The sequence below is a fragment of the Uranotaenia lowii genome, chromosome 1, assembly GCF_029784155.1.
Source record: "Uranotaenia lowii strain MFRU-FL chromosome 1, ASM2978415v1, whole genome shotgun sequence".
Taxonomy (NCBI): domain Eukaryota; kingdom Metazoa; phylum Arthropoda; class Insecta; order Diptera; family Culicidae; genus Uranotaenia; species Uranotaenia lowii.
The window spans coordinates 111165719-111190539 of NC_073691.1; the positions used below are offsets into that span (position 1 = coordinate 111165719).

At 36.4% G+C, this 24821-nt stretch overlaps 3 protein-coding genes and 1 long non-coding RNA gene across 6 annotated transcripts; 3 read left to right on the top strand and 1 right to left on the bottom strand.

The window, feature by feature from the left end:
* Nucleotides 1-1554: 1554 nt before the first annotated feature.
* Nucleotides 1555-15816, bottom strand: LOC129738707 (LSM12 homolog A). 2 transcript variants are annotated; one of them, XR_008735607.1, is made up of 6 exons: nt 15587-15816; nt 15321-15454; nt 2283-2402; nt 2081-2200; nt 1757-2021; nt 1555-1655 (listed from the first exon to the last, which is right to left on the bottom strand). XR_008735607.1 is itself a non-coding variant. In XM_055729962.1 (5 exons), exons 1-5 carry the CDS (start codon nt 15708-15710, stop codon nt 1920-1922), a joined length of 600 nt encoding a protein of 199 aa, XP_055585937.1. In that variant the 5' UTR covers nt 15711-15816; the 3' UTR covers nt 1555-1919. The 2 variants fall into 2 exon arrangements, 1 of the variants encoding a protein (XP_055585937.1); XM_055729962.1 differs by having other exon boundaries at nt 1555-2021.
* Nucleotides 3323-12940, top strand: LOC129738704 (uncharacterized). Of its 2 annotated transcripts, XM_055729959.1 has the most exons (5): nt 3323-4231; nt 4315-6560; nt 6622-6957; nt 8722-8881; nt 9393-12940. In XM_055729959.1, the coding sequence occupies exon 5, from the start codon at nt 9847-9849 to the stop codon at nt 12346-12348; it is 2502 nt and encodes an 833-aa protein (XP_055585934.1). In that variant the 5' UTR covers nt 3323-4231; nt 4315-6560; nt 6622-6957; nt 8722-8881; nt 9393-9846; the 3' UTR covers nt 12349-12940. The 2 variants fall into 2 exon arrangements, with proteins under 2 accessions (XP_055585934.1, XP_055585933.1); XM_055729958.1 differs by having other exon boundaries at nt 3323-6560.
* Nucleotides 15817-16012: 196 nt separating the features above from the next.
* Nucleotides 16013-16988, top strand: LOC129737807 (uncharacterized). Its single transcript, XM_055728970.1, has 4 exons — nt 16013-16036; nt 16415-16587; nt 16648-16816; nt 16927-16988. Exons 1-4 carry the CDS (start codon nt 16013-16015, stop codon nt 16966-16968), a joined length of 408 nt encoding a protein of 135 aa, XP_055584945.1. The 3' UTR covers nt 16969-16988.
* Nucleotides 16989-20985: 3997 nt separating this feature from the next.
* Nucleotides 20986-21562, top strand: LOC129738717 (uncharacterized). Its single transcript, XR_008735615.1, has 2 exons — nt 20986-21186; nt 21249-21562. It is a non-coding gene; the product is annotated as an uncharacterized LOC129738717 (long non-coding RNA).
* Nucleotides 21563-24821: the final 3259 nt, after the last annotated feature.

Here is a 24821-nt window from a genome sequence, read left to right on the forward strand (position 1 = left end):
CATAACGAAGGGTACATATTCATTGTCTTTCCGAATTCCTTTTCGTTTGAGGAATCTACAACTAGTTATAGGTTTTACATTACGTTTTGTTAACAAATCAGCGCCAGTTTTTTTAACTTTAAGATTCATGGCATTTTGTTGAAGGGGAGTATGACATTTGGCATAAAGCCATTTGGCATAATGCCTTTTGGCATAAAGGCCATTTGGCATAAAAGCCATTTGGCATATAATTTCAACTTACCGAGTGATGACTGTTTAAATAAACTTGCAATTTTTTTTTTTGCGAGGTTACCGCAAACATCGAGGATGCAGGGGGTGAGGCGGCACAAAGCCGCCAAAGCTCCCCAATCCGAGGTGGCCGCCGACCCTCCGTCGGTATCGGCGACCTTATTACATTGGTCTAGGTCTACTGGGGCCTCCTAGGTTTACGTAAAAGCTAGGAGTGATTCTTCAGCCCCGTCCGCCGCGCGATAGCGCAAAGGACAATATTTCATGGAAGTTCGAACGCGCAGCTTGAGGAGCCGGTTCAAGCTTAGGTCTGAACGCCTTACTTATTGCGGTTCTACAAAAGTCAACACCAGCCTCCTCACGCTGCGCGTTCGAACTTTTATTAAATATTGTCCTTCGCGCTATCGCGCGGCGGACGGGGCTGAGGGATCACCCCTAGCTTTCGCGTAAAGGTTTACTCCTAGGTAGGAGGCACCAGTAGACCTAGACCAATGTAATAAGGCCACCGCTTCCGACGGCGGGTCGGCGGCCACCTCGGATTGGGGAGCCTCGGCGGCTTTGTGCCGCCTCACCCCCTGCATTCTCGATGTTTGCGGCAATGCCGTAAAACTTAAGAAAAGAAAAATTTAAACGTTTTCCGAAAAGTGAATCTCAACGTGATCACACGAAAAAAGTAATTATGCCAAATGGCTTTTATGCCAAATGACCTTTATGCCAAATGGCTTTATGCCAAAAGGCATTATGCCAAATAGCTTTATGCCAAATGTCATACTGCCTGTTGATGTATTGAATTTAAACAAAATTGAATTAATTAAATGTCGAGATAGTAAGCATGAATTTGATGGAAATGAGCCAAGAGCGTGTTATGAGACAACTTCTAGACTTCAGAAAGAATATTTAAGCTTAATAGCAGTTTGTATAACGATTGAGATACGAAACACATTCATCCATGGATCATTGTATAGATCAACGTAATCCGGCTCATCGATATTGCTTCTTTTCGTTCATTTTCATCATCTTTCTAAGGTATAATTTTCATTTCCTAATAATTACAAAATCACATTAGGAAGAATTTCATTAGAATTAAATTACTTTATCGAAATGCCATCAATCATCAGATTTTAACAAACAAAGTTTTATCACGCTGTGCATTCTTAAAATATGTACCATAACTTAACATGTCCTCAAATTGGGAACCTCAATTGTATATGATTCGTCCTAAGCCGACCAGAATATTTTTCCTGACCTCAAAAACCTTCCGCATACGACTCTGGGCTCCATTTTTGACTTAAAATGCTTTCTTTCGATTATTTCTGCCATGAAAGATCATTTTGAAACATGTGTTTATTGTATGATAGAAATGAAAACATACGGAACTTTTGATGCCTATTGATTTTCATAATAGTCGGGGGTAAGTTTTTCAATTACTGAAAAATATGAAATTCGAATAATTCATATTGATAATTTGGCTTTGAAAGAAAGACAGAGCTGAATATCCGTGAGATGAATGAACTATTTGCATACTTACTTTATCGCGAATTTGTGTTTTCTTGAAATAAATCATAGATTGATTGCGGAGTGAACTGCTCCTTACGCTTTCGAATGATCTTTTTTTCTAATCCAACTTTCTAAACTTTGTCCTTCACCTTCCATCTTGTACCATTTGTTCTGGACAGGAAAGGACCGCATTATTATTTAGCGGAGATCGTAGTTGTTGATGCCGCATTCGAGGGGGACGACGAGGGCATGTTAGCATTCGAACTTGCAGCTTGATCATTTACATGTTTCTCAACCTATAACGATTTTTTTTAACGTCACGTTACAATAAAATTCTGACATAATTTATACGTACTATTTTTTTGACATATGTAAGCTGTCTCGAGTCTGGAGAACCTTTGACATTTTCCACTTTGTATGGTGGTGCAATGGTCACATCTTGGAAAACTACAATATTTGGACCATCCCATGACACCTAAAAGAAACAGAAACAAATGATGGTATCAGACCGCTAGTATAAACATAATATTAACTTTATCTTTCATTGAAATAAGTACCTGATTGATCGTCCTTGCAATCGCCAAAAACAAAGTCTGCCCCTCTTGGCTAACGCCCGCGGCCAAAGCCGAAACTTGTCGCTTCTTCTGTTCCACTTGATTTCGAACCCGTGTGCTCAACTGTAAATATTACAAATTAGATTTGGCTTAAATAAAACTAGAATTGGTTTGTATAGCCAATAGCCGCTACAAAGTTCGGAATGGCTAATGTTATACGGAAAGCCCGCCAAAGGAACGATTTTTTGTGTATCAAGTAGGGAGTGGTCATGAAATCGACGATCAGGTTTGGACTAAAATTGAATACAACTCCAGATAGCGCACTCTGTTTAATTTTCGTATGTTAATCGAATTGTTCGAAAATATTTGTACCTAGGCAAGTTTTATACTTATCTGAATAAGTCATGTCGATTTCATGACCACCCCCTACTTGATACACAAAATCGTTCCTTTGGCGGGCTTTCCGTATAACATTAGCCATTTCGAACTTTGTAGCGGCTATTTCAGCTCGTATATTAGCTATAAGCAAAAATACCGTCACTTCAAGATAAAGAAGTGGGCAAGTGGGCTTTGCTGCGAACATTTAATTCTTCTTTACGGGCTTTCGATGTTAGCAACGCCACCTTAAGAGATCGGGAACAAGATTCATGCATCTGCAGAGGGAGGTATGGAAATGTCCACGCTTGTCCACGGAGAGGGGGGTAGGGGTTTGGGTCTTGTCCACGTGGACATAGTTACTTACTAAATATTTTCTAAAGGTGAATAAATATTAAGATGTTTAAATCAAAATCTTAAAATGGCATACCTTTCCAGTTTAAGTTTTAACAATAAGTAGCTACTTGAAAGCAAATGATAAATATGATAATTAAGAAATCTAAAATTTAATTTTTTTTATTAATACCAGGAATTTTTTATTCGGTTTTACAAAATCTGCCAAAAAGGCAAAAAGAGGTGTTTTTTAACTGTCAAATTAAGGGTATTTAAATTAAAAACATTTTCAAATGTGTCCACGTGGACATTCGGTGAGGGGGGTAGGGGTTTGCCAAATGTCCACGCTTGTCCACGAAAGGGGAGGAGGGGGTCAAAATTCTCATTTTTCTGTCCATGTGGTATCTGAACGGCCCCTTAAATGTTATTGTTATCTCCGGAATGGTAAGTTCGATTTGCTGTTTTTGGTGTGAACGTTGAATATATTAGTAAACTAAAATACATTATTTGTTTACTTTTCAGCAAGCTGATCGGTAAAAAACGAAAGGTCGAAGATTAAGATGCGGCAAAAAAAACCTTGATGGAGCCGTCTGTTGATGCGCTGCTGATGGTGACAATGAAGGATTTAATTTCAAACGAATTTGGAAAACAATAAAAAGCATGTTTTCAGCATGAAATATCGAGAATTTTTCTTATTAGAAAGTGATTTACTGTTTCCATAAGAATCTCTTATGAAAAGCAACAACCTCTCATTGAAGAAGGCGTTCATCTTCAGAATTCATTCGCGTCATAAGACAATCTTATGAATTTCATTAATTTTTCTTATGGCGCCACTTCATAAGAGAATCTTATGGCATACATAATAGTATTTTTCTGAGTGCACGTAACTTAGAAGTAGAAGTTGAATTGGCGATTTGCAGCTCGAAACGACTCTCAGAGGGCCCTGCGATCAAAAGGGTGATATTATGGATAGAAACGTCAAGCTACATAGTATTTTTTCAAAACAAAGAGAAAAATTGTAGAATTTCGGCGTTCAGAGGTAAATTATTCGAGATTGAGCTATTGAATAAGGTAAGAAAAAGTAAACTACGTAATCGTGTATACTTTAAAAGCCCTGTTTTAACTTATATACGTTAATTTTCAGTTGACGAAAAACTCTGCAGTGTCACTGTGCAACAGCGCGGAAAGCCTGCCTGGAATTAGAATCTATCCAATTGAGATCACAAAGGATTTTCTTAGAACTGGTAATAAATCACCCTTAAAATGATAATCTTCAAGATTGATCAGTTTTAAAAACAAAATTAATATGTTTCTGAATTATTTTTAGATCCGTACCGAGTCTTGAAGAAATATACCTGGTAAAAAAATATAAACAATCAATGAAAAAAGCGTGTATAAGGTTGCTTCCCCAAAACCTTAAGGCATTTGGTGAAATGGAGAAAGTGTTTAAAATTATAATTTGCATACCATGATGTACCACAGATCGAAAGCAGATTCATGAACCAAGGCAAGTAAGTGTAGTCAAAATGAGATGCGATTTTTTATGAAAGAAACTTCCTGCTAAGTCATGAATAATATAGATTTAGAAATCCTGAATGCATACAAAAATAAGACAAATTCAACAGCCCCTAGCACCAAATCCGAAAAAGAAAATTATAACAAAAATCAGGGGTTCCTTAAGAAGAAATTATATAAAAAAAAATCTGCATAATAACTTTTTCAATCATAAATTTAAAAAAAAATCACTGGATTTAAAATTATTGAACGTATTAAGCTTGCCGATACAAGAACATCAGTTGGACAATCGTAATTACAGAAAATAAAAAGCCTTTCACGGAAATGTTGCTTCATTTATCTAAGCTTAAGCGGAAACGCTGGATATGGAAATAACTTTTTTTTTAATTGACGGTTTTCTCTCCAGTGCTTTGGATTCAGCAAAAGTAAATTTAAACATAGCTAGAGAAAAAGTTTCAACTTAATAACATCACATTAGTGTAATGATTTTTTGAAATTTTCTCTCATATTATAAATAGTCTATCTTAAATTGACCGAACATAAGGTCTAACGCAGTCTAACACAATCTACAAAACCGTTAGCTATCGTAACAGCATCTACATAATTCAATCTAAAAAAAATTAAAGATGAATTTCGTAAGAATAACCATGAAAAACCTGATTTTCTCATGCAAAAAGCATTTAAATAAGTTAATTGCAGATTTTCTTACAAGTTGATGTCATTTTAATTTTGTGAAATTCAGCTGTTTTTAAAAAAACTTCTATTTTGAAAACAACTTATATTCACTGCCGTGTTAAAAAACAGCTATCATCACCCTTTTGTTAGTACCAAAAGTGAAAATCAGTTGGCGCTGCAAGTAAAAAAGTTTTGCTGCAAATCGCCAATTGAGATCCGTCAAAATTACTGATTCCGTACACGGAAAATAATAAAAAGGTAAAATTTACCTAGAAAAAAAGGTGAATCCTCATGAAAGACAAAAAGGTAAGTTTTACCTCGAAGAGGTAAAATTTACCTCGGAGCAAAGTAAAATTTACCTGAATTGGGCTGAAGAAAAAGGTACAATTCACCTAGAAATAAAGGTAAATGTTGGCCCAATTCAAAAAGGTACTTCTTACTTCCAAGCGTGGTGAATTTCACCACTGAGCGAGGTAATAACTCCATTTTGCTTTAAGGTTGGAAATTTCTTTGAACAGTTAACCATTGTTTTCGTTTGTGCGGTTCGTTCGGTTAGATAAAAAGATAGAAACCTTTGTTAAAAATGGAGAATCGCGAATTAGTGATTTCAGAACTCACTGAGGATTTGGGTTTCACCAGCAGTGTTTGGGAAATTTTTTCAGGTAGTGATAATTGTAGAATTGTGAATAACCCAGATGTTTCCGACCTAAACAAAAATTTAAAAAACCATAAATTACAGAGTGCGGACTATCCTGGGTGGATCTCTTAACGATCACACAAGAAGATCTAGAAAGTGCCCTCAGTGTTGTGGACGTTGAATGGTCGCATGGGAACGTTTTCCGGACCATCGTTGAGTGGCGAAAACGAAACGTAAGTTTAAAAATTTTTTGTTTATGAAAACTTAAAGCTAATAGAATATTTCAGAAAGTTATTGTCCATAAGCTCTTGACTGCCCCTTCTGCTACGGAATTTCCACCGAACAAGCTGTCTTCCCGTTCCGAAGACAGTTGTTCTGTCTCATCAGCAGAAGACGACTTGGATAAGCCTGGAACTTCTTACGGTTCAGTTCCAAATCCATTATCAAAACGCAAGCGCACAAATTCGGAATCGGACGAAGACGGCGAGTCATGTCCCGAACCTAAATGTTCTACTGATATTACTTTTTCTCCTAAATTGCTGGAAGAAATTTTGAGAAAAACCGAAGAGGGAAAAGAAATTCTTGAACGTGCTCGAAGTGGCCCCTTGTCGGACCAGAAAGTCCGAAAGCTGACAGCCATCGTTATACAATTTCATTTGCAAACTTATGGCTCGAAAAGGACAACGGCAAAGATTTTGGAAGATTACGACAAAGCTATTCGCACGTTACTGAAGCACGAACCAAGAGTAAGTTTTTTGAAATTGATCAAAATGTTAAATAGCTTACATATTGTTTACACATTTTCAGAACATTTATTACATTCCTAAAAGCAGTGCCAAAACTTCCCCGGGTGGAACGCTATCCAACAGGCTGGGAAATATCAGAAAGAAAAACAGGAACGAAGCGAAGCGAGAAGACCAACATCAAAGAAAAATTAGGAAGGTTGATGTTGTTGAAACACCCTCTCTGGAAAGCGGCAACTCCAACACTTGGCTGCTGTTAAACCAGGAGCCGTGGACAACGGTGTTAGAGAAGTGGGAAAGTAGCTTCGATTGCCGAAAGCATTTACTGCGGTGCAGTCGGAAGAGTTTAACTCTACTGACCACCTACCATCATTATAAACTGAACTCTGGTTATCAACTGGTAAGAATAATATACTATTTATTATACATGTTTTAATCCTATCACTTGAGAGTTTCCAAATTGATGGTATCTGATCAAATACCGCACTATTCATGAGTTCTGATGTTGTGAAAAACCTTTTTTGAATATCAGTAAAATGTCAAAAACAATGAGTAAACAAAAATCAGTCGAAGACAACAAAAAAAACCCTTCATTCAAATAGTTAAAAAAAAATCCAACTAAACGCGAAAATGATCATCTAAAATCTATGTCTTTAGAGAGTTAAAAACGGTAAAACGGTAAGTCATTACCATCAATCAAATCCCATTTAACGTTTATCGATCATTCATTAGTTTCCGTTCGGCTGGTTCGACTCAGGTCGACTGCATTTCTATTGAAATTGACTTCCACCCCCGCGAAAATATATACTTGAATCATGAGTGTCAAACCGAGAAATCCGGCCGTTTATCTGGAAAAGGATGCCGTACTGCCCTGCACAAAGCTTTCCCACAATTGCAAGAAAGTAAGTATTCAAACCCCAAAATATCCCTGAAGCTGATCAAAGTTTCTTTTTGTAGGTGCTCACAATACTGGACCGGTCAGCGGCTTTGCAGAATATGCTAGTGGGTCCTTCAAAATCGGTGTTGATGGCTTCAGAAGCAGCTCATATCGTAAAGAATAACACCGCCAAACAAGGCCATTTGCCAAATGATAAACCGACCAAACCGCCAATAGTCATGCCGCGTAAACAGCCAAAATAGCATATCGCCGATGTGAAAATTGCGAACAGAGGTACAACCGTCTGTTCCTTAAAAATGTTCTTCGGGAACAAAAAAATCTGTATCGGGAATAATCCGGAAAGAAAACATAGTTGTCAGTGATAAGACATATGGTACCGTATATATGGTACCTATAATATAATTCTTCTAACTGAGATGCATGCACATTGTCATTTCATTTATCATAAATTTCATAAATTTTTACTCTAACAAAAGTTTTTATTCAAACTTTCTCCTGATAACAGAGTACAAAGATATGGAAGTGTGACTTTCAGGTACAGTTACAGTTCCCGTTTCTACAGAATTATTAACGTTAATGCCGAAAATGTCTGAGCTTTTCCAGAAATTAATTACCCTTTATAGCAATAAAATTGTAGTCTAAGTTTGAAATAAATCTTAATTATTTGACAACTAACTTATTCGTTTAGCTTGGAAACGTATCCGAAATTCCTAGGTAAGCTATGTTTCTTCCAAATTTCAAATCTCTCTTTGCTGTTCCCAATTTTGAACGGAGAAAGTATAAAAAGTAAGTCGACAGCTTAAAAGCAGCGAAAAGTGAAAATGTCCACATTTTTTAAATAAATTATCCTGGATTTACCTAGATCTGCACATTTTCATATTGGCTTTTATTACTTTTGAATACGCACTTTAATTACTTTTAGTAAACTATGATTTTCTACTGGTAATAATACTTTAAATATAGGGGTTGAATAAGGGGTTTCCGAAATAGAATAAGAAAATAGTTTAAGTTCGTGTGCCTCCACCTTGACTGATGGCTAGACTTAGACTGATCTTCAATGATCGTTTATTCTTTTCATTCTCGTTCGAGTTCTCTCTCGAGATGATTTACGCTTATAATTATTTATGTACAATTGGGTAAGTATAGGGATACTAAAATTACTTTATGTTTTATTCAAGAAAAATCGCAGTTTTACCATGTTTCATGGCAATGTTTATTTTGTTGAAAGCATTGAAATTTCTCATCCTATTTTCTTATAATTTATAGATTGATCTGGACTATGAAAAACTGTTTGGCGATGCCCAAATTGGAATGAGACACTTGGAAAGTAGTAGAAGTAACATTGTTACGTATATTTCGGCCAAAGCACGCGATCCTTCTGCGCCAGGAATAGTTAATCATTTTTTTCATTCAACTGCATCCGAAGGTAAGTTATACAGGAAGTATTTAACGCGTTTTACACGGCTTTTTTTACCGTTTTTTCTGAAATAAACGCTGTTTTTACAATTAACACGGATTCTGGAAAAAATAATGTCCTTTCAAAGGAAAACATTCAGATTTTTTTTGAAGCTGGAAGAATTTTTGCTCTGACAATGACATGACATGGCAATGGCACAACAATGACAAATACATGACATGGCAATGACATAATAATGAAAAACACATGGCAATGACAATGACATAGAGACCTAAGACCTCATTTCTGTCTCAGGTTCAAATGTCTTAGGTCTCAATGTCATTGTTGTGTCTTTGCCATTTCATTGTCTTGTCATTGTCATTGTCATGCCATTGTCATGTCATTGTCATGTTGTGATGCCATTGTCATGTCATTGTCGGTTTTCGGAAATTATTGCGGTTTTCGGGAATTCACGCGTTAAAAAACCTTATTATATTTTGTTAATCTATATCTTAATCTAAATAATTTATAATTTTCACAGATTCCAAATGGTGTGCTGTGCTTATTGGATTAAATACAATACTGCTACCGATTTCAACTGGAGCGCGATTCAGACCATCGATTCAAGTGGCTCAAGAGGACACTATAATTTGGGCTGAAAACGAATTTGAGATAGGCGAACAAGTACAGAAAGTTTACGCTGCATATGCTGAAAGCAGATTGCCATTGACACCGAAGCTCGTTGCCGTTGGAAAAGACTATCGGGACGTTCGAGGTCCTTTCTACGTTTATTACCATAGTTTTTATTATAAATTTTCAACCGCGCTGCGTGCAATTGACGTTCTTATTAAGCTGACAGCAGTACTGGGATTGCCGTTTTCTAAACTGTCCCAATTAGTTTGGCAGTTTATAAGTGCCTCAATTTACGAGCTACCAATATCAGAGCGTTATATTAATATTGTGAGATTATCGAAACATTTGAAATCAACAAAAGCATGATGTACGCTTGCTTGATAATAGATTGTTCGCGAAGCTTCGAGAGAGCTAGTTTATATTTAAAGCATTTAAAAACTGACCACAGAGTGCCTGTGCACTATCGCTATAAATGCACTTATAAAGATTGTAAACAAATTTTTTCTGTATTTTATCCGTTCAAAAAACATATTATGCGCCATTCAGCATCACAAACTGAAACAGGATCCATAAATGTTGAGGAAACTTCTTGTTATGAGACACAGCCCACTTCAAGTGGATATAACTCCACAGAATGTCAGCAACCAAAAAAATTAAAAACTTATTCTGATGTCAATATTGATGCAAAAGATTGCACTCTAAGCACCAATTTAAAGTCCTTGGAATCTGCAGCTGTAAACTTCACCTTACAAATGCATGCAAAACATAACGTAACGCGCAAAGATGTATACAATATACAGAAAAATGTAAACGAGCTACTTTCGAATATTGCAATTTTATTGGAATCATTAGATATGTACGCATCTGATGCAGAAACTGAATTTGCATTCAAGAAATACTTGTCAATAATGAAGAATTTATTTTCGAACATTAATAGCGATTACAAATTGTTCAAATATTTGAAGAAAACTGAAGGACATATTCTCCCCACGATACTTACTTTTGAAAACGAAGCGGTAGAGAAAATGTCTCTTGAAAATAACCTCGACTATTCAGATAAACCAAATGAGCTTGTAATCATGCCGATAATGTACCAAATCCAAGCGTTTTTCGCTTTCAATGACTGCATGGTCCTAAAAATGACTTTAGAAAACACTAATCAATTGATAAAATCAAAAAGAAACGAAAATTTTGTTAATGGTTCTGTGTGGAAAAATGTTCTAAATGAGTATGGTGATCATATCGTTCTACCAATCTTTGTTTACGGAGATGAATTTGAGATTAACGATCCCCAAAGCTCCCACAGTGGTCGTCACAACGTATGCGGTATTTATTATAGCTTTCCGACGATTCCGGAACATTTCCTTTCTCGACTGAATCATATATTTGTAGCAGGTATGCTGAAGAAAACTGATATTAAGGACGTGGGAATAAACAGATTACTGTCAGAGTTAATCGGAGTATTTAGAGAAATTGAACTGAAAGGCATAGAGTTCAATTTAGATGGACGTACTGTGAATGTAAAGTTTGTGCTGAGCCTCGTTCAGGGCGACAATTTAGGCATACACCAAATGCTTATGTTGGCAAGTGGATTTAACGCCAACTTCTATTGTCGGTTTTGCCGAAGGCCAAAACAGTTAATGCAAACTGATACATCGGAACATTCTGAATACTTTCGTAACGTGCGAGACTACGAGGAAAATTTAAAATTAAATAAACTAAGCGATACAGGAATTGCCGGAAATTCTGTTTTCAACGGGTTGCCGAACTTTCATGTGATCGTTAACAAAAGTGTAGATGCAATGCACGACCTTTTTAGTAGCGGTATTTGCAAACATGGTCTCACGGAGATATTAGATCATTGTATCTACATAAAAAAATACATTACATTGCAACAATTCAACGAACGTAGAAAAAATTTAAGTAGAATGACTCTTGATGAAGACTTGAAACGGATGCCTGACGTTGGCGAGAGTTATATCCGTAAGGAAAAACGAAAGACTGTTGTATTTAGAATGACGTCAAGTGAGATGCGTTGTTTTCTTCACTTTTTTCCTTTGATAATCGGCGATCAAGTTCCCAGAGATGAAATAGTTTGGAAATATTGCATCACGCTAGTTAAACTTGTGGATGTAGCGTTAAAGCGTTCATTCACACCTGATGATGTGTTCCGCTTGCAAATGCTCATACGATCACATCATGAGATGTACCAAGAGTTATTCAAAAAAAACTTGAAACCTAAACACCACATGGTCGTTCATTATCCGTCCGTTATAAAAGCTTCCGGCCCAATACGATATCTAATGTGCTTTCGCAACGAGGCTAAACATAAGGGTTTTAAGCAATACGCGCATATGATTTCATCTAGGAAGAACATTTGCTTCACTCTATGCGTTAAGGCAAGCCTTCAGTTTACGTTTGATCTAGCAAGCAATAGTTTTTTTGAAAATGAATTAAATTGTCACTTACAACTTTGTAACTTGCGCTTGCGTTATTATTTTACACAGATCATACAACCAATAAGGCTTAACTTAAGTTTTGAGAATTATAATTTGTCAACAAATTTGATTTACAAAGGAACCACTTATAAGAATGGGCATTTCATGACATATTTTTATAGGGGCAATATGTTCCTGTTTGAAATACTTGAAATTGTTGTTCACGAAAATAATCCTCACCTCATATGCCAACACTGGAACGTTGGAGGCTACGATGACCATTTTTTAGCTTACGAAGCGCTTAACAGAATCCCGATTGTAGATATTTTTAATATTGAATTTTTTGACGGACCACCAGTATCGTTGATATTTATTAGCAAAAAAAATATGTTTAGGGTAAAAAATAGTTTCAATAATTGTTATTAATAATGAAGATTACATGTATAGAAAAACTGGAAATTTAATTTATGTGATGTAATTTATAATAAAAAAGAACAAAAGATAGTGATTTAGTCAGTTTTATTTCAACTATTTAAAATTAAAACTTGTCTTAATTTTATGATAAAACCATGGTCGAATGAAAAAAAAATGTGAAGATTTGTTTGTATAGGCTTTCAATAGGTATTATTTTATAACGAAATTATTATAAACTTGTTTTTTTTTTTATTTCTTCATTATTTGAAACAGCTAATACCATGAAGTCTTAAAGAGCCAAACTCGTTTTGTGTGTTTACAATTCTTTTCTTCTTCTAGATCATCACTTTTTGAAGCGAACAAGAAATAGATAGGGAAATATGAAAATAAAATAAAAATTACAGACGAAGTTCAATGGTTTTTAGGATTTGTTTGAACTGTAAAGTTTTTCTTTGAAAACTTGTCCTAGAAACAAATTCTATCAGCGTGATATTTTTTGTCATAAGAATATGTACTTTCATTCACATGGTAAAGCATTTAGCATGGCGATTGTAATTATACGTTATAAATTTCATTTGAGATGATGTTTAATAAACACTTGAAGTTTTTAACTGTTTTTTTGATGCATGATGCGATGGATGAAAGGCATGTCATGTCAAATGATGTGTGGAACACGGAGGCTAATGAAAAAAGTATACGGTATACGAAGCCCTCTGTTGAATTCACCTTTCAAATCGGATCCGATTTAATGGTATACCATTAAATCGGATCCGATTTGAAAGGTGAATTCAACAGAGGGCTTCGTATACCGTAAATACCGAAAAAATAAATATTTCCTTTTTTTTTGCTAGGTGCACAAAAAAAGGTATTTTTTACCTTTTTTTCTGGGTGAACGCGAAAAAGGTATTTTTTACCATTTTGCTAGGTGAATGAGCAAAAGGTATTTTTTACCTCTTTGCTAGGTGAATGAGAAAAAGGTATTTTCTACCTTTTCGCTAGGTGAATTAGAAAAAGGTATTTTTTACCTCTTTGCTAGGTGAATGAGAAAAAGGTAAAATTTACCTCGAAAGTGGGGTGGAAAAAATATACCTATGCTTCTCGGTAAATTTTACCTTTTTTTTATTTTCCGTGTAGAGCTTGTTTTGAAGCTACCCGATAGGAAATACACCCTACTATTCACCATACTTAGTCGGCTCGCGAAGGATGCGTCGGCCGATTTTCGATCATACTAATCGGCCTATTGTTGCAACGTCGCTTATGGGAGTTTTTGCTGGGCATCAGCAGATTAATAAGCCAATTTCGTAGGCCTATCAAATAGGGTGATGAGTAGCATGATTGTGTAGGAACCGACTTAATCGCCTGATTAGTAGGGCGATAAAGTTGATGAGATTTTCGACGTTCAGCTATTTAATAGGGGTATCAAACGAGCTATTTGGTATTACCCGCCCGACTCAATCCGACTAAATAGCAGAATTGATTGGCCTCAAAAATCGATTGGTTTTTCCTACCACCCTACCCAATCGTACTAAATAGCCGGATTGATTGACAGCAAAAATAGATTTTTCTTTGTACCACCCAACTCAATCCGACTTAATAGCAGAATTGATTGACCACAAAAATCGACTGTTTTTCTACCACCCTACTGAATCGTACTAAATAGCCGGATTGATTGACCGTTAAAATTGATTTTTCTCCCTACCACCCTACGCAATCCGACTAAATAGCTGAATTGATTGACCGCCAACATCGATTTCTTTCCTACCACCCTACCCAATCGTACTAAATAGCCGGATTGATTGACCTCAAAAATTGATTTTTCTTTCTACCACCCAACTCAATCCGACTAAATAGCCGGATTGATTGACCGCAAAAGTACCATCCGACTAAATAGGGCGATTTATGTAAATGGTTCATTTTAGTATCTCGGAGCAAGTCCAGTAGAGGTAATTTTATTTTTCTGTAGTAAAAATGTCTCCAGGTGGTTGGCGAAGTAAATTTTTGGCAGGTAGCCTGATGGTGGAGGCACGAACCTGCAAACTGGCTCATTCGGCAATGAGAATGCCGGAATCTTTGAACCTAGCGTCCTACAGTAGCCGGTCGGGAAACGACCTGTCCTGTGGAGAAGCTTGCCATCCAAGCACTGCAAAACTCCAACGATCTACCAAGGCTTCCGTAAACTTCTGACTCAACAGCAGCTCGCACCTGAAGGTAGAAATCCATTCCAGCTCCTCCACCCAACCGGTACAAACGGATTTCGAGAGCTGCATGTTTTTCTATGGAAATAAGAGGAAAACAATCAAACTAATTTCCAAAATAATTTTTTTATTCCATCAACTCACCTCCGGCACCTCATCCAGAAACTGGCCCACGGTGAGGGCGTCGTTAGCGATGCCTCCATCGGAATCATGAACACCTTTGATTACGGCTTCAGGCATGCCCGGCACACGTCCGGGAACTTGGTCAGGTTGACGTCGTCATGACGGAACCGATAGAAACCCGCTCACCACTCGAACAAACTGCTGATGAGCACTGACTAAGTCTTCTGTGCTATCGTGGGCCAAGCTTTCCCTTCGATGAACTCCATCACACAACACATCTAATTCAGTTATGACCATTCCATACTAAATAGGCTTAAAGTTTGCCAACAAAATAGAGTCCTACGAAAACCTACTAAATTGACCGATCCCCCCCGATTACGTCCATCAACTTATTGTGCTACCAAATCATGCGTAATTGTGTGAGCCTACTCATCAGCCGATTTAGTATGGCATCTATTTCATATTCAAGCGTAGCCCGATTAATCGGCATACTAAATAGGGTCATTGATTTGGTAGGGTGATTCGTAGCCAGACTAAATTGGCACCCAACTAAATATGTGAACAGCGAAATTTTTCAACTGTCAAATTTCCTATCGGGTAGCCAGTGAAATTTACTTATTAATGTCAAAACCAGGTGGATAAATCATGATTACAAATTATACTTACACGCTGCAGATTCAGGGACTGTGGAGGATCGGGTATGGAGTTTACTTCTTTCTTTACCTGGACGTCGCTGCAAAGTGCCAAGTTGACAATGAAAACATCGTTCAATTTGGACGAGTTGCTTATCGATGAACATTCTTGGAGTTGGCAGAAAAAAACATGGTTAAGGAAAATCGTGGTCATAATAATACAGTTAATAGTTCATGTAGGTTTCCTGTATGGGAAGCTGAAAAATGGAAAGTATTTTTTTTTTTTCAATAAAAGGATACTGAGTATGAGCATTTTGGTTTGCTGATCAAACGCAAGAACCTCGCCTTCGATATTCTGGTTGTAGCAAGTAATGCAGGCGACGGTACTGCCTATCGAGAAACAATCCTGGACCAAACCAGCCATTTTTTCAATGTTTTTGGAAAATAAATACTCGAAAACACAGCACTTTTCGCTTCTTATTTTGATAATGGACACGGTTCTCACCTAAAGTTTCTCACCTTTTCTCACGATGAGAAAATCAGATACATGCTCATTTTTTATTAACCATTAATGGTTGCAAAATAACCGCTTATGGTTTTCGCTGCAGAATTGCCAATGGGTCGATTCACGATGTTTTACGAGAGCTTTAGGTAAATCTAATTGTCACGTAAAAGTTACTCAGGAACATCCATCGCCTTTTTAAAAGGTTAAATTATCGTTAACGAATGCCTTTCAAGAAAGACGATAACGTTCGCTTAACACTTTCTAACGCACCGTTTACCCTTCATTTCATGATTTTAAATTTTTCCTTAAAAATCATTTTTATCAGTTGGAAATTCTTCACGCAGCGAAAAGTAGTACCATTGAACTAAAAAATATACATCTTTGATTCAAAAACCTTGTGTCCATTGAAACAAAATCCAATTTCCTTGATTCAAGTAAATTTTATATTGAACCTAACTTTTTTCCCATAAAACCAATGTTCCGAATTTTTAAATCAAAATATTTAATTTGAATTCAAAGAATTTTTTTTTAACTCAGAATCAAAGTAAAAATTCATTGATTTAGATGAATTGTCTTTTGAACCAAAGTATTTTTTCGTCAAACAGTCGACATATCTTCATTAGCTTCTGTTAGGTGAACGGGTCGGCGAGAAGCTTATCCGACAACCAGTCAGACCTATATATTTTACCCGGAATCTTCCTGCCGCGCAACCACCAGACAGCACCGAAATCACAAGACGTACCCGGCGTAGGAAAGTTTCGACAGCTTTGAGAGGACAACGACAGTGGACTCTTGGGTAGGTCTTTCAAAATTAATTTAATTTCAAATAAACCGCCTAAGTAACAAAATTTTTCAGGGCAATCATTCATCCAACTGATTTAAAGAGGAACTGTATACCGACTGTTCCGGTCCTTCAACTATGCGGTTGCAATCGCTTCCGGTCCGATCCAAGAAGACTCAACATCTGGCGCCGAAACCCTTCATCAGCTGTTCGGATGGAACTGTCCGCCAACAAACATCGTCCAGTAAGTACTTTTCATACAATGTATGCAAATAATTTTAATTTTTTTTAATTGCATTATTAAGCCTAATGTCGTTTTTTTAAAGCTTCATGTGTTCTCTTCTTTATTTACAGATGAATCGGTTCAAGAACTCTTATCCTGTGGAAAATCGATAATTTAAATGATGAACATGTACTTTAAGAGAAATAAAATGTTTTTATTATAATTGATTTCTTTTTATTTCTAATAGGATGAAATTTTTTATGTAGTACTAGAATTTTTAGAAACCAAAACTAGAATTGAAAAACAAATACTTTTAAATTGAAACCCAAATACCGTTAGAATAAAGATAAATTTCATAAAACTGAACGAAAAGGTTTTTGAATCAAAATCATTTAATTATTTGGAACAAAGAAAAAGTTTTGATTCAAAGGAAAGCATTTCTTCGAAACAAAAGAAAATGCATTTGAATCAAAGGAATTTTTATTTGTCCCAAAATCAAAGGAAAAAATCCTTTGTTTTTGCGGCACTTTCCTTTGAAACTAATTTCTATTTTTCTGCGTGTTAGTACATCAAGAAAAAAAAATTAAAATAAAATACGATTTTCCACTTTTTCCATACACTAATTGTTGCAAATTTGTTACTTTATGAAACGAAGGGTAAGATACTACTACAATAATGCTGGTAAAGTGTCAAAAATAAAACTTAAAACAAAGTTAAGATATATATAGTATACTTCTCCCAGATTCACCCAAGGTTCTTAGATACACTAGGTTCTCCGACTTTCACAGTAAGTAGGCGAGGAGTGAGCGGGGCTCTCAATGAGTTTGTTTATTTTTTGCTCAGCTTTTCTGGGGTTTGTTGGTAAACAAACTTCATGACTTCCATATAGTTGCATAGCCTACATAGCCAAAATGGCTGAATCGGGAATTCGTTATTCGGGAACACCTCCTGAATATATACCCACCTTGGATTCACCATGTTCTGGACCAACCCACTTCCCGAATAACAAAGACCACACGCTCTTTTTTTTAACTCAAAATTAAGTAGTTTTGGTTCAAAACAGCACTTCGGTGGCCACCCTCAACTTTGAGTTTGACTGGGCAATAGCAAAACTAAGTTCTTATAGCCATACTCAATACTAAGTTCGGCGGCTTATTTTCAGGGAATTAAAGGATCATTAAAATTTGTTGTACCCGGATCTTGCTGTTCCGGTACATTGCATGCATTGCAATTACAGAGCGGTGGAAAGTTTTGACACTCCCGGTCAAAGAAAACTTCCGGATGTTACTTCCCACGGGAAGTAACATCCGGAAGTTTCCGGACATTCCAAGCCGCTCACCATATGATGACAATGACGGGCAGAATTTTACGCTGACACGGTGAACATGCATTCCATTATGAAGTTCCTTCATAGTCTTCCGGTAATTGTTCCGGAACGACAAAATTTTGCGACGTGTTCGTTGGTTGCTGTTCCGGTTCGGACTGAACTCGCTAAGTGTTTTCAGTCCAACAAAGAGAGTTCAATTTTTGGTTCATAAGGTCGAACTCAGCTTTGATCCCTCGCCGAAGGAAAAAAAGGGATCAATTTTGAGTTCGCAGTTCGAACTCCGTTTTGATCCATCGCAAGGAGGAAAAAGGGTACTTAACTTTAAGTTCATAGAATCGAACTATGTTTTGAACCTCGGTCATACTTAATTTGGTATTAAGATAACTGAACAATGATTTTCAATTTAACAATGAATTTCATCGAAGTTTCTGAATATCTCCGTGAAGTATATCGTAAATTAAAAATATTTCATAGTTGCCGAAAATGACAGTACGGTTCCACAATAATTTTCTTGTAATTATTTTTGTTACTGTGTACTTCATGGTAAAATTAAAATCCAAATCAAAATGTACATTATGTGTGTTCAATGGAAGTTAGTCGAAACAGGTTGAAATAGGTCGAAACAAGTAGGAATGGATTTTGACAGTTGGTAATCTGTCTCTTTCCAATTGACTTCGACCGATTTCAACCTGGTCGTCCGTTGAACATACTTACACCAATACTAATGCGTGTTTTTTGCGTTTTGCACACGAATTTCTAGACAGACCGAAACAGATCACGTGAAAATTTAGACGCGTATCGTAACGGGCTAGAAAACAAGCTTATATGCATGGAATCCTTAAATGTATTGAAATAAAAAATTTCGTAATATTAAATGAGACTGAAAAAGCGATGATGGGACAATCTGAATTTATTTTCCCATGCATCTGCAGAGTTCCGCGACATTTTGGCGGTTTGCTTTTTGTGGATGTGTTCACATTGGTAGACCATCTTGGTCTTAGCCGTCCGCAAACAAAAAATGAATAACAAAAATTGCGTGGACGTGTTTCAAACGCATTCGAGAGGTAAAACCAGATATACTAAAATTCAATTATATTTGGGTAAAACCATTAAATTTCTTAAAATAAGATAACTTTATGACAAGTTTTTATTTCATTCATTCCCCCCGGGGCAAGTGCAAACGTCTTCTACCGCACAGCACAGCAATAATTGCAGGAAGAGTTAGCACAGCAACAATCCCACCGACTCGAAACACACAGAGTCGACTGCCGACTGAATCCAAGCATCCAGAGCACTTGATGAGAATGAAATGGCGAAAACGAAACAAAAACATGCTCTCTGTCTGACACACACGCTGCATGTGTGTTAGTGTGGTAGAAACGAATCCTGCTTTCGAGCTGGATCGGTTTCGACTAGTTTCGATCGATTTCAACTTGCTCCGTTGAACAACGACCAGACCTGTTTCGACCAAAACATGAGCCCGTTGAACAACGACCACTTGACAGAAACTAGTCGAAACCTGGGTTTCCAGGTGCCCAGATTTGTCTGTAAAACCAAGACTTTTGACCCTTCGTCCAGATATTGGTCAGACACAGATTTTGCCCAGTTTTTCGCTGAGAGTGCCCAGATTTTACAGACTTTCAAAATTGACAGATAAAATCAATATTAATGTATCAGATTTGATATATAAGTGGCAGATTACACTTAAATCTGGCTTGTATTCTTTGGTATGACCAATCAATCATTAAACATTTTTTTAAAAATAAGATCGGCATGGTACGTGGTAGGAAACAGTGTTTGTTATATAGTTATCATCTCGAAAATAGCCCGAACACCATAGCACAAACACCCCCCCCCCCCGCCCCCCCCCCCCCCCCCCCGCTCACACGATTCGCCAAATTAAATGTCTTGTTTACTACCAAATTTGTGATTTTCCTAATGCACAGACACACACAGACTTTTTTTCAAAATTGCCCAGATTTTTCATCCTCAACACCTGGCATCCCTGGTCGAAACCAATCGCTACTTACGATTGAACGCAGCTATTGTTAACTTTTGCATTGTTTGCGTATTTACATTTTTTCGTGTAGAGATTTATGCACGGTAAAAATAATAAACTCAGCAGCAAATTTTTTGTACACGGAAAAATAGTGTTATTCATAAAATGTGTTGAGAATACACATTCATTGAGACTAATCGATTGATGCTCAAAATTTGTATATCCCCAATTCAATTTTGGGTAGATTTGGGTTGCCAATATACAAATGTAAACTAAAACTCGATTACGCAGCTCTGTATAAAAAGTTTGCTGTTGTTGGAATTTCATTTTCAGGGATGTCTATGTGAAAAAAGGGAAAATCGTGTGTGCTTTTTGACGGTAGCGAAAAAACTATCAACCATTTTTAGCTAAAACGGAGTGTTAGATGATTAAAAAGTAATGAATATTAACTTTTCGGTCGCTGTTTATGTGGATTCTGTTCATTTCTGGTTCGGAAATCGGTAAGTCTAAACATTTTTGTCAATTCAAACTGCTTCAATTTGTTTTTCTTTCGTAGAACGGACGGAGCGAACAAAAACTCCCGGAACCGGATGATATTCAAAATTAAACTACCAACGCAAATCATTTTCCGAAGCCGGACCATCAGACTACGAAGAGAGTGAACAAAAAAAGAATGGAAGATTGGTTGGAAAACTCTGGGTCGGAATTGCTCCAGCCATGGGCAGAGCAGGTAATGTTTAAAATAATGAAAATCATCAAGAGGAATTTAATCGAAAGAGAAATTGTAATTCTTTCAATAGCTGTCGGGCCCAGACGGAACCCGCTACTTCTCTGGGTAATCAAGAATTAAGCCACATTGCAGTGTGTTAGTCTACCCGGGCTGGCCACTTCAACCGGATTAACAAGCGTCATATTGGCTCAGGATACTTAAAATCCTTTGGCAGAAGAAAAAAAACTACTGGTTGGAGCATTCCGATGTGCACAGAAAAAACAACCGAGGAAATACGAGAAAATATCGTGTTTTACATGGGCTGTCGCGAAACGTCGGATTCTTACTTTTATCTGGTACGTATTTGGAATTAAATTCTGGTGAACAAATCATACAAGTAGTTTTGTTTACTTTTTAGTGGCTCTACTACATCCGATCAAAAAACTTGGGTGTGCTTGAGTGATCAGCTAAGAGAACGGCACTGGATAACATTTTCCCTATCAGAAGGTCAGGGAATCGGAGATTGCGGTGAGGTCGGTCAGGAACTGATGCTGAGGCTTCGTCCCCCAACCTTCCAGTATAGTTCGAACATTAGTTTCTAGGCGCTGAGTGGTAACATTTGGGGAACCTTCCGAATGGAACGTGAGAATTAGCATACGTTCAATTTTCTCATTCAATTTTTTTTCTCATGATATTAAACCCGACAATCCTTACGAATTTGGATGAAATGCATATTGTAAATATTGATGATTGATTTCCCGCATAAATAAGAACTGATAATCAAACGATTTCTGTAATAATCAAACGACGATTTGTTGAAGCGTAAAAAAACTTTTTACAAACGATTATTCAAACTGTGGAATACATTGGTTGAACCGTGAATTCCGAAATCACAGTATTTTTAATATGTCGTTAGGTTATGTAATTGTTAAAAACTGTTAAAACACTTATATGGAGAAACTGTTCTACAAACAGTTGAGATAACGTACACAATCCGCTTGTAGAAACGTTTTTTGTGCATCGAACTGTTATTGCTATAGTTTTCCTTAAAGTTCTCTTGTATCTTAACATTCATGGTTATAGCAATGAAAAGATTTGACAAAATGTTCTTCCAACCCCGCATAATTAAAAACAGTTGGGGATATAGTACTAACTATTAACTTAATATATTGGTAGCAGTACCAGTATGAAATATCTTCCAAGTATCATTTCATTATACATGTTCAAAATTTTATTACCTCAATAAATTATGACAGGATCGTATCAGTGACAGTGACAATATGATATATGATTTAGTAAGTATAGTATAATAAGAGAATAAAAATTTGCAACCTTTGAATATTGTCTCTGGACCTTATCCAGGACTCTAACAGTATACGACAAAGTTTCCTTATATTTTCTTAGCATTAGACATTAAATTAAAAAAAAAACAACATTGACAACATTGTATGAGTTAGACAAGTCGTTATCATTTCACCTCTTGCGGATAATAACTAATATTGTTATTTTAAGATGTAGTTGTGAGCTTATGCATTTTTTCGCTCTTGGGTTCAGCATCTGCTAATTTTCACTTCACTTCGTTAAAATTTGTGTCGGCAACCCCACGCCAGGTTCGGAACTGAAAACTGTGTTCAAAATGGCTCCGAAAAAAAAGAATCACGCTGAGAAAAACACACAGAACGCGAAAAGTAAGTAAAACTATATTATATTATCGATAAAAACTAGTGAGATTAAATAAAACTAATGAAATTACAGAAACAAAGATCTCTGCTGAGCGGAGAGCGGAAAAAAAATCTACTGAAAGGCTGAACAATGCAGATCTGCACAAATAGGTAAGATTGTATAATCCATGTATAATATCAGAAATAAAAAATAAAAATCTCAACATTTAAATTTTTTAATTTTATTTTATTTTTTGTGGGAAAGAATTGGAACTATATTGGTTATGGTACAGGGAAGCTCTTTTTAAAAATATTTTACAATATGCGGAACGTATGATTGAGCGTTATTTTTACTACAAACTACTATAAGCAAACTATATCCATTGAAGTTGATGAAATCTATGATTTTGTATTCCAACGTAGCTAGAACATTCAGGTAGATTGTTTTGCTCGCCAAAAGTGGATGATATTTTAACCGTATCCAATAATGTAGCATGAAATATTTGTTCGAAAAAATCGCTCTTTTTGAATGGTAAACATGCTTAACAGCCCTTTCCCCATATGGTACTTTAACAGATAATCATAATACAGATTGTTAATATGGTCTGTGTTATTGTACATATACTGTTCACTTTACAATAAACGATAACGTTTAGAGACAATATAGAATATTCTCTATATATTGTAATTGATTATGCGGGACGTTACTTAAACGGTATTCAAAACCGTGCGTGAATGAATCACGCACACATACACAAATGTGTTTGGAGTTTCGGATTACAATAAATAAAAAATAAACATTTCTTATCTCGCATCTTATTTTTATTCACATTTCACTGGCCGCGCACTGTAGTGGGAGGTCCTAATCGCTGGGAAACTCAGATTGCGCGCTCACTGGATCAGGTTACAGCTAGCCAGAGCCTGTTCCGATGGCTTTTCTGTTTGGTACCAACGGCAGCCGAGGTGGTGGCGGTCCCATTCCATGAGCTCCGGGGCCCGAAGGAATGTGTGGTTTGAGGATACATTTTCGGGTTTCTGTAAAGAAAAATTAAAATGTCTAATGGTAGAAGAAAATTTCATACTTTAAAAAAAAACTTACAGCTATCAGTCCCGCAATTTATCGTAAATTTTCTGTAGAAAACTAAACTATAATTCTATAGAAACGCGAAAATTTTACCCGGCGCCACCGCGCGATGTGTTCTTTTCCGTTTCCTTTTCACTTTTATTTGACACTTTGGGCAGCGGTGCCAAACATTCAGTTTTCTTATGTTTTGCGCTATTTTTTTACAAAAACTTTGAATTGAAGTTTTTAGCATGAAAACTTCTTCGAAAATATGTGAGTTTTATTTATTTCAGCTTGAGATCCTGGAGGCTTTGAATTTGAAATTTGGAACAATTTTACGAACTTCAATTCCAATACTGCTTGTTATGATATAGGTTTTTTTGTAATTTGAGTTTATTTGTTGTTGTTTGGTTATGTTTATTTTTTCCATATAATTCATTGATTGCAGAAATAATTGATTCTGCAAAAAAATCTATTTTTTTTCATAGATGTGTGTTTATTTTCTTTTTGTTAAATCATCTGGCATCTTTAACCAGCATTTCAGTCCTGTTTTATGTGAGTGTGACAGAACGCATGAACGCTAAGGATAACGGTTTGAGATCAATTTGACGATTCGAATAAATTTGAAATAAATCGTTCGAACCATTTATTCACCTTTTCAGATACCATCACTTTTTTACATGAACGTTCATGTTTCGTTCTTATCGTTGTCGAAGTAAAGTTTAGTGTTATGGCTACGTTTACAGATATAGTCACTTTTTCTGGGTCCGTAGATGTATCGTATGGACCGTTTACGATACAGTTTTTTACTATGCGGGTTGTACTTAATAATTAATTTTTGAAAAGAGACTTTTTTCTTTTTAGAATTCTAAATTTTTCTTTTGCAGAGATTTTTTTTAATGCATGGGCATCCCCATATGTCAAAATATACAGAATTGACTAACTGGCTGAAAGCTTTCGAATGTGCATAAAAGCTTTTTGCTCACACTCTGTGTAAAGCACCCAAACATAAAACTAAGTGGAGACACTTTTTTCGAATCTGTATGGATTTTTATACAGAACAGAGTAACTTTGTTTACCGTGTCCCGCTCATGATGCCTCTAGATATGGTGGTCTCTCTTTGGCAAAAAGAAGATTTCGCCTTGATTTTTGCAAATATAATTCATAGAATCGAAACAAAATCTTCCGGCTGAGCTCCGGGCTGGTAAGCAAAGCTGGAAGAAGTTGGACCTATAAACGACGGTGCCAGCTTTGTCGGTAGCGGTGA

Excerpts from the sequence above, each read along its gene's own strand:
- LOC129738707 (XM_055729962.1), bottom strand. The coding sequence starts at position 15,710 with ATGGCTGGTTTGGTCCAGGATTGTTTCTCGATAGGCAGTACCGTCGCC. Across the intron at positions 2,201-2,282 it reads TTGCAAGGACGATCAATCAG|GTGTCATGGGATGGTCCAAA; the intron begins GTACTTATTTCA and ends TGTTTCTTTTAG. Across the intron at positions 2,022-2,080 it reads TTACATATGTCAAAAAAATA|GTTGAGAAACATGTAAATGA; the intron begins GTACGTATAAAT and ends AAATCGTTATAG.
- LOC129738704 (XM_055729958.1), top strand. The coding sequence starts at position 9,847 with ATGATGTACGCTTGCTTGATAATAGATTGTTCGCGAAGCTTCGAGAGA.
- LOC129737807 (XM_055728970.1), top strand. The coding sequence starts at position 16,013 with ATGCCTTTCAAGAAAGACGATAAC. Across the intron at positions 16,588-16,647 it reads CAACGACAGTGGACTCTTGG|GGCAATCATTCATCCAACTG; the intron begins GTAGGTCTTTCA and ends AAAATTTTTCAG. Across the intron at positions 16,817-16,926 it reads CCGCCAACAAACATCGTCCA|ATGAATCGGTTCAAGAACTC; the intron begins GTAAGTACTTTT and ends CTTTATTTACAG.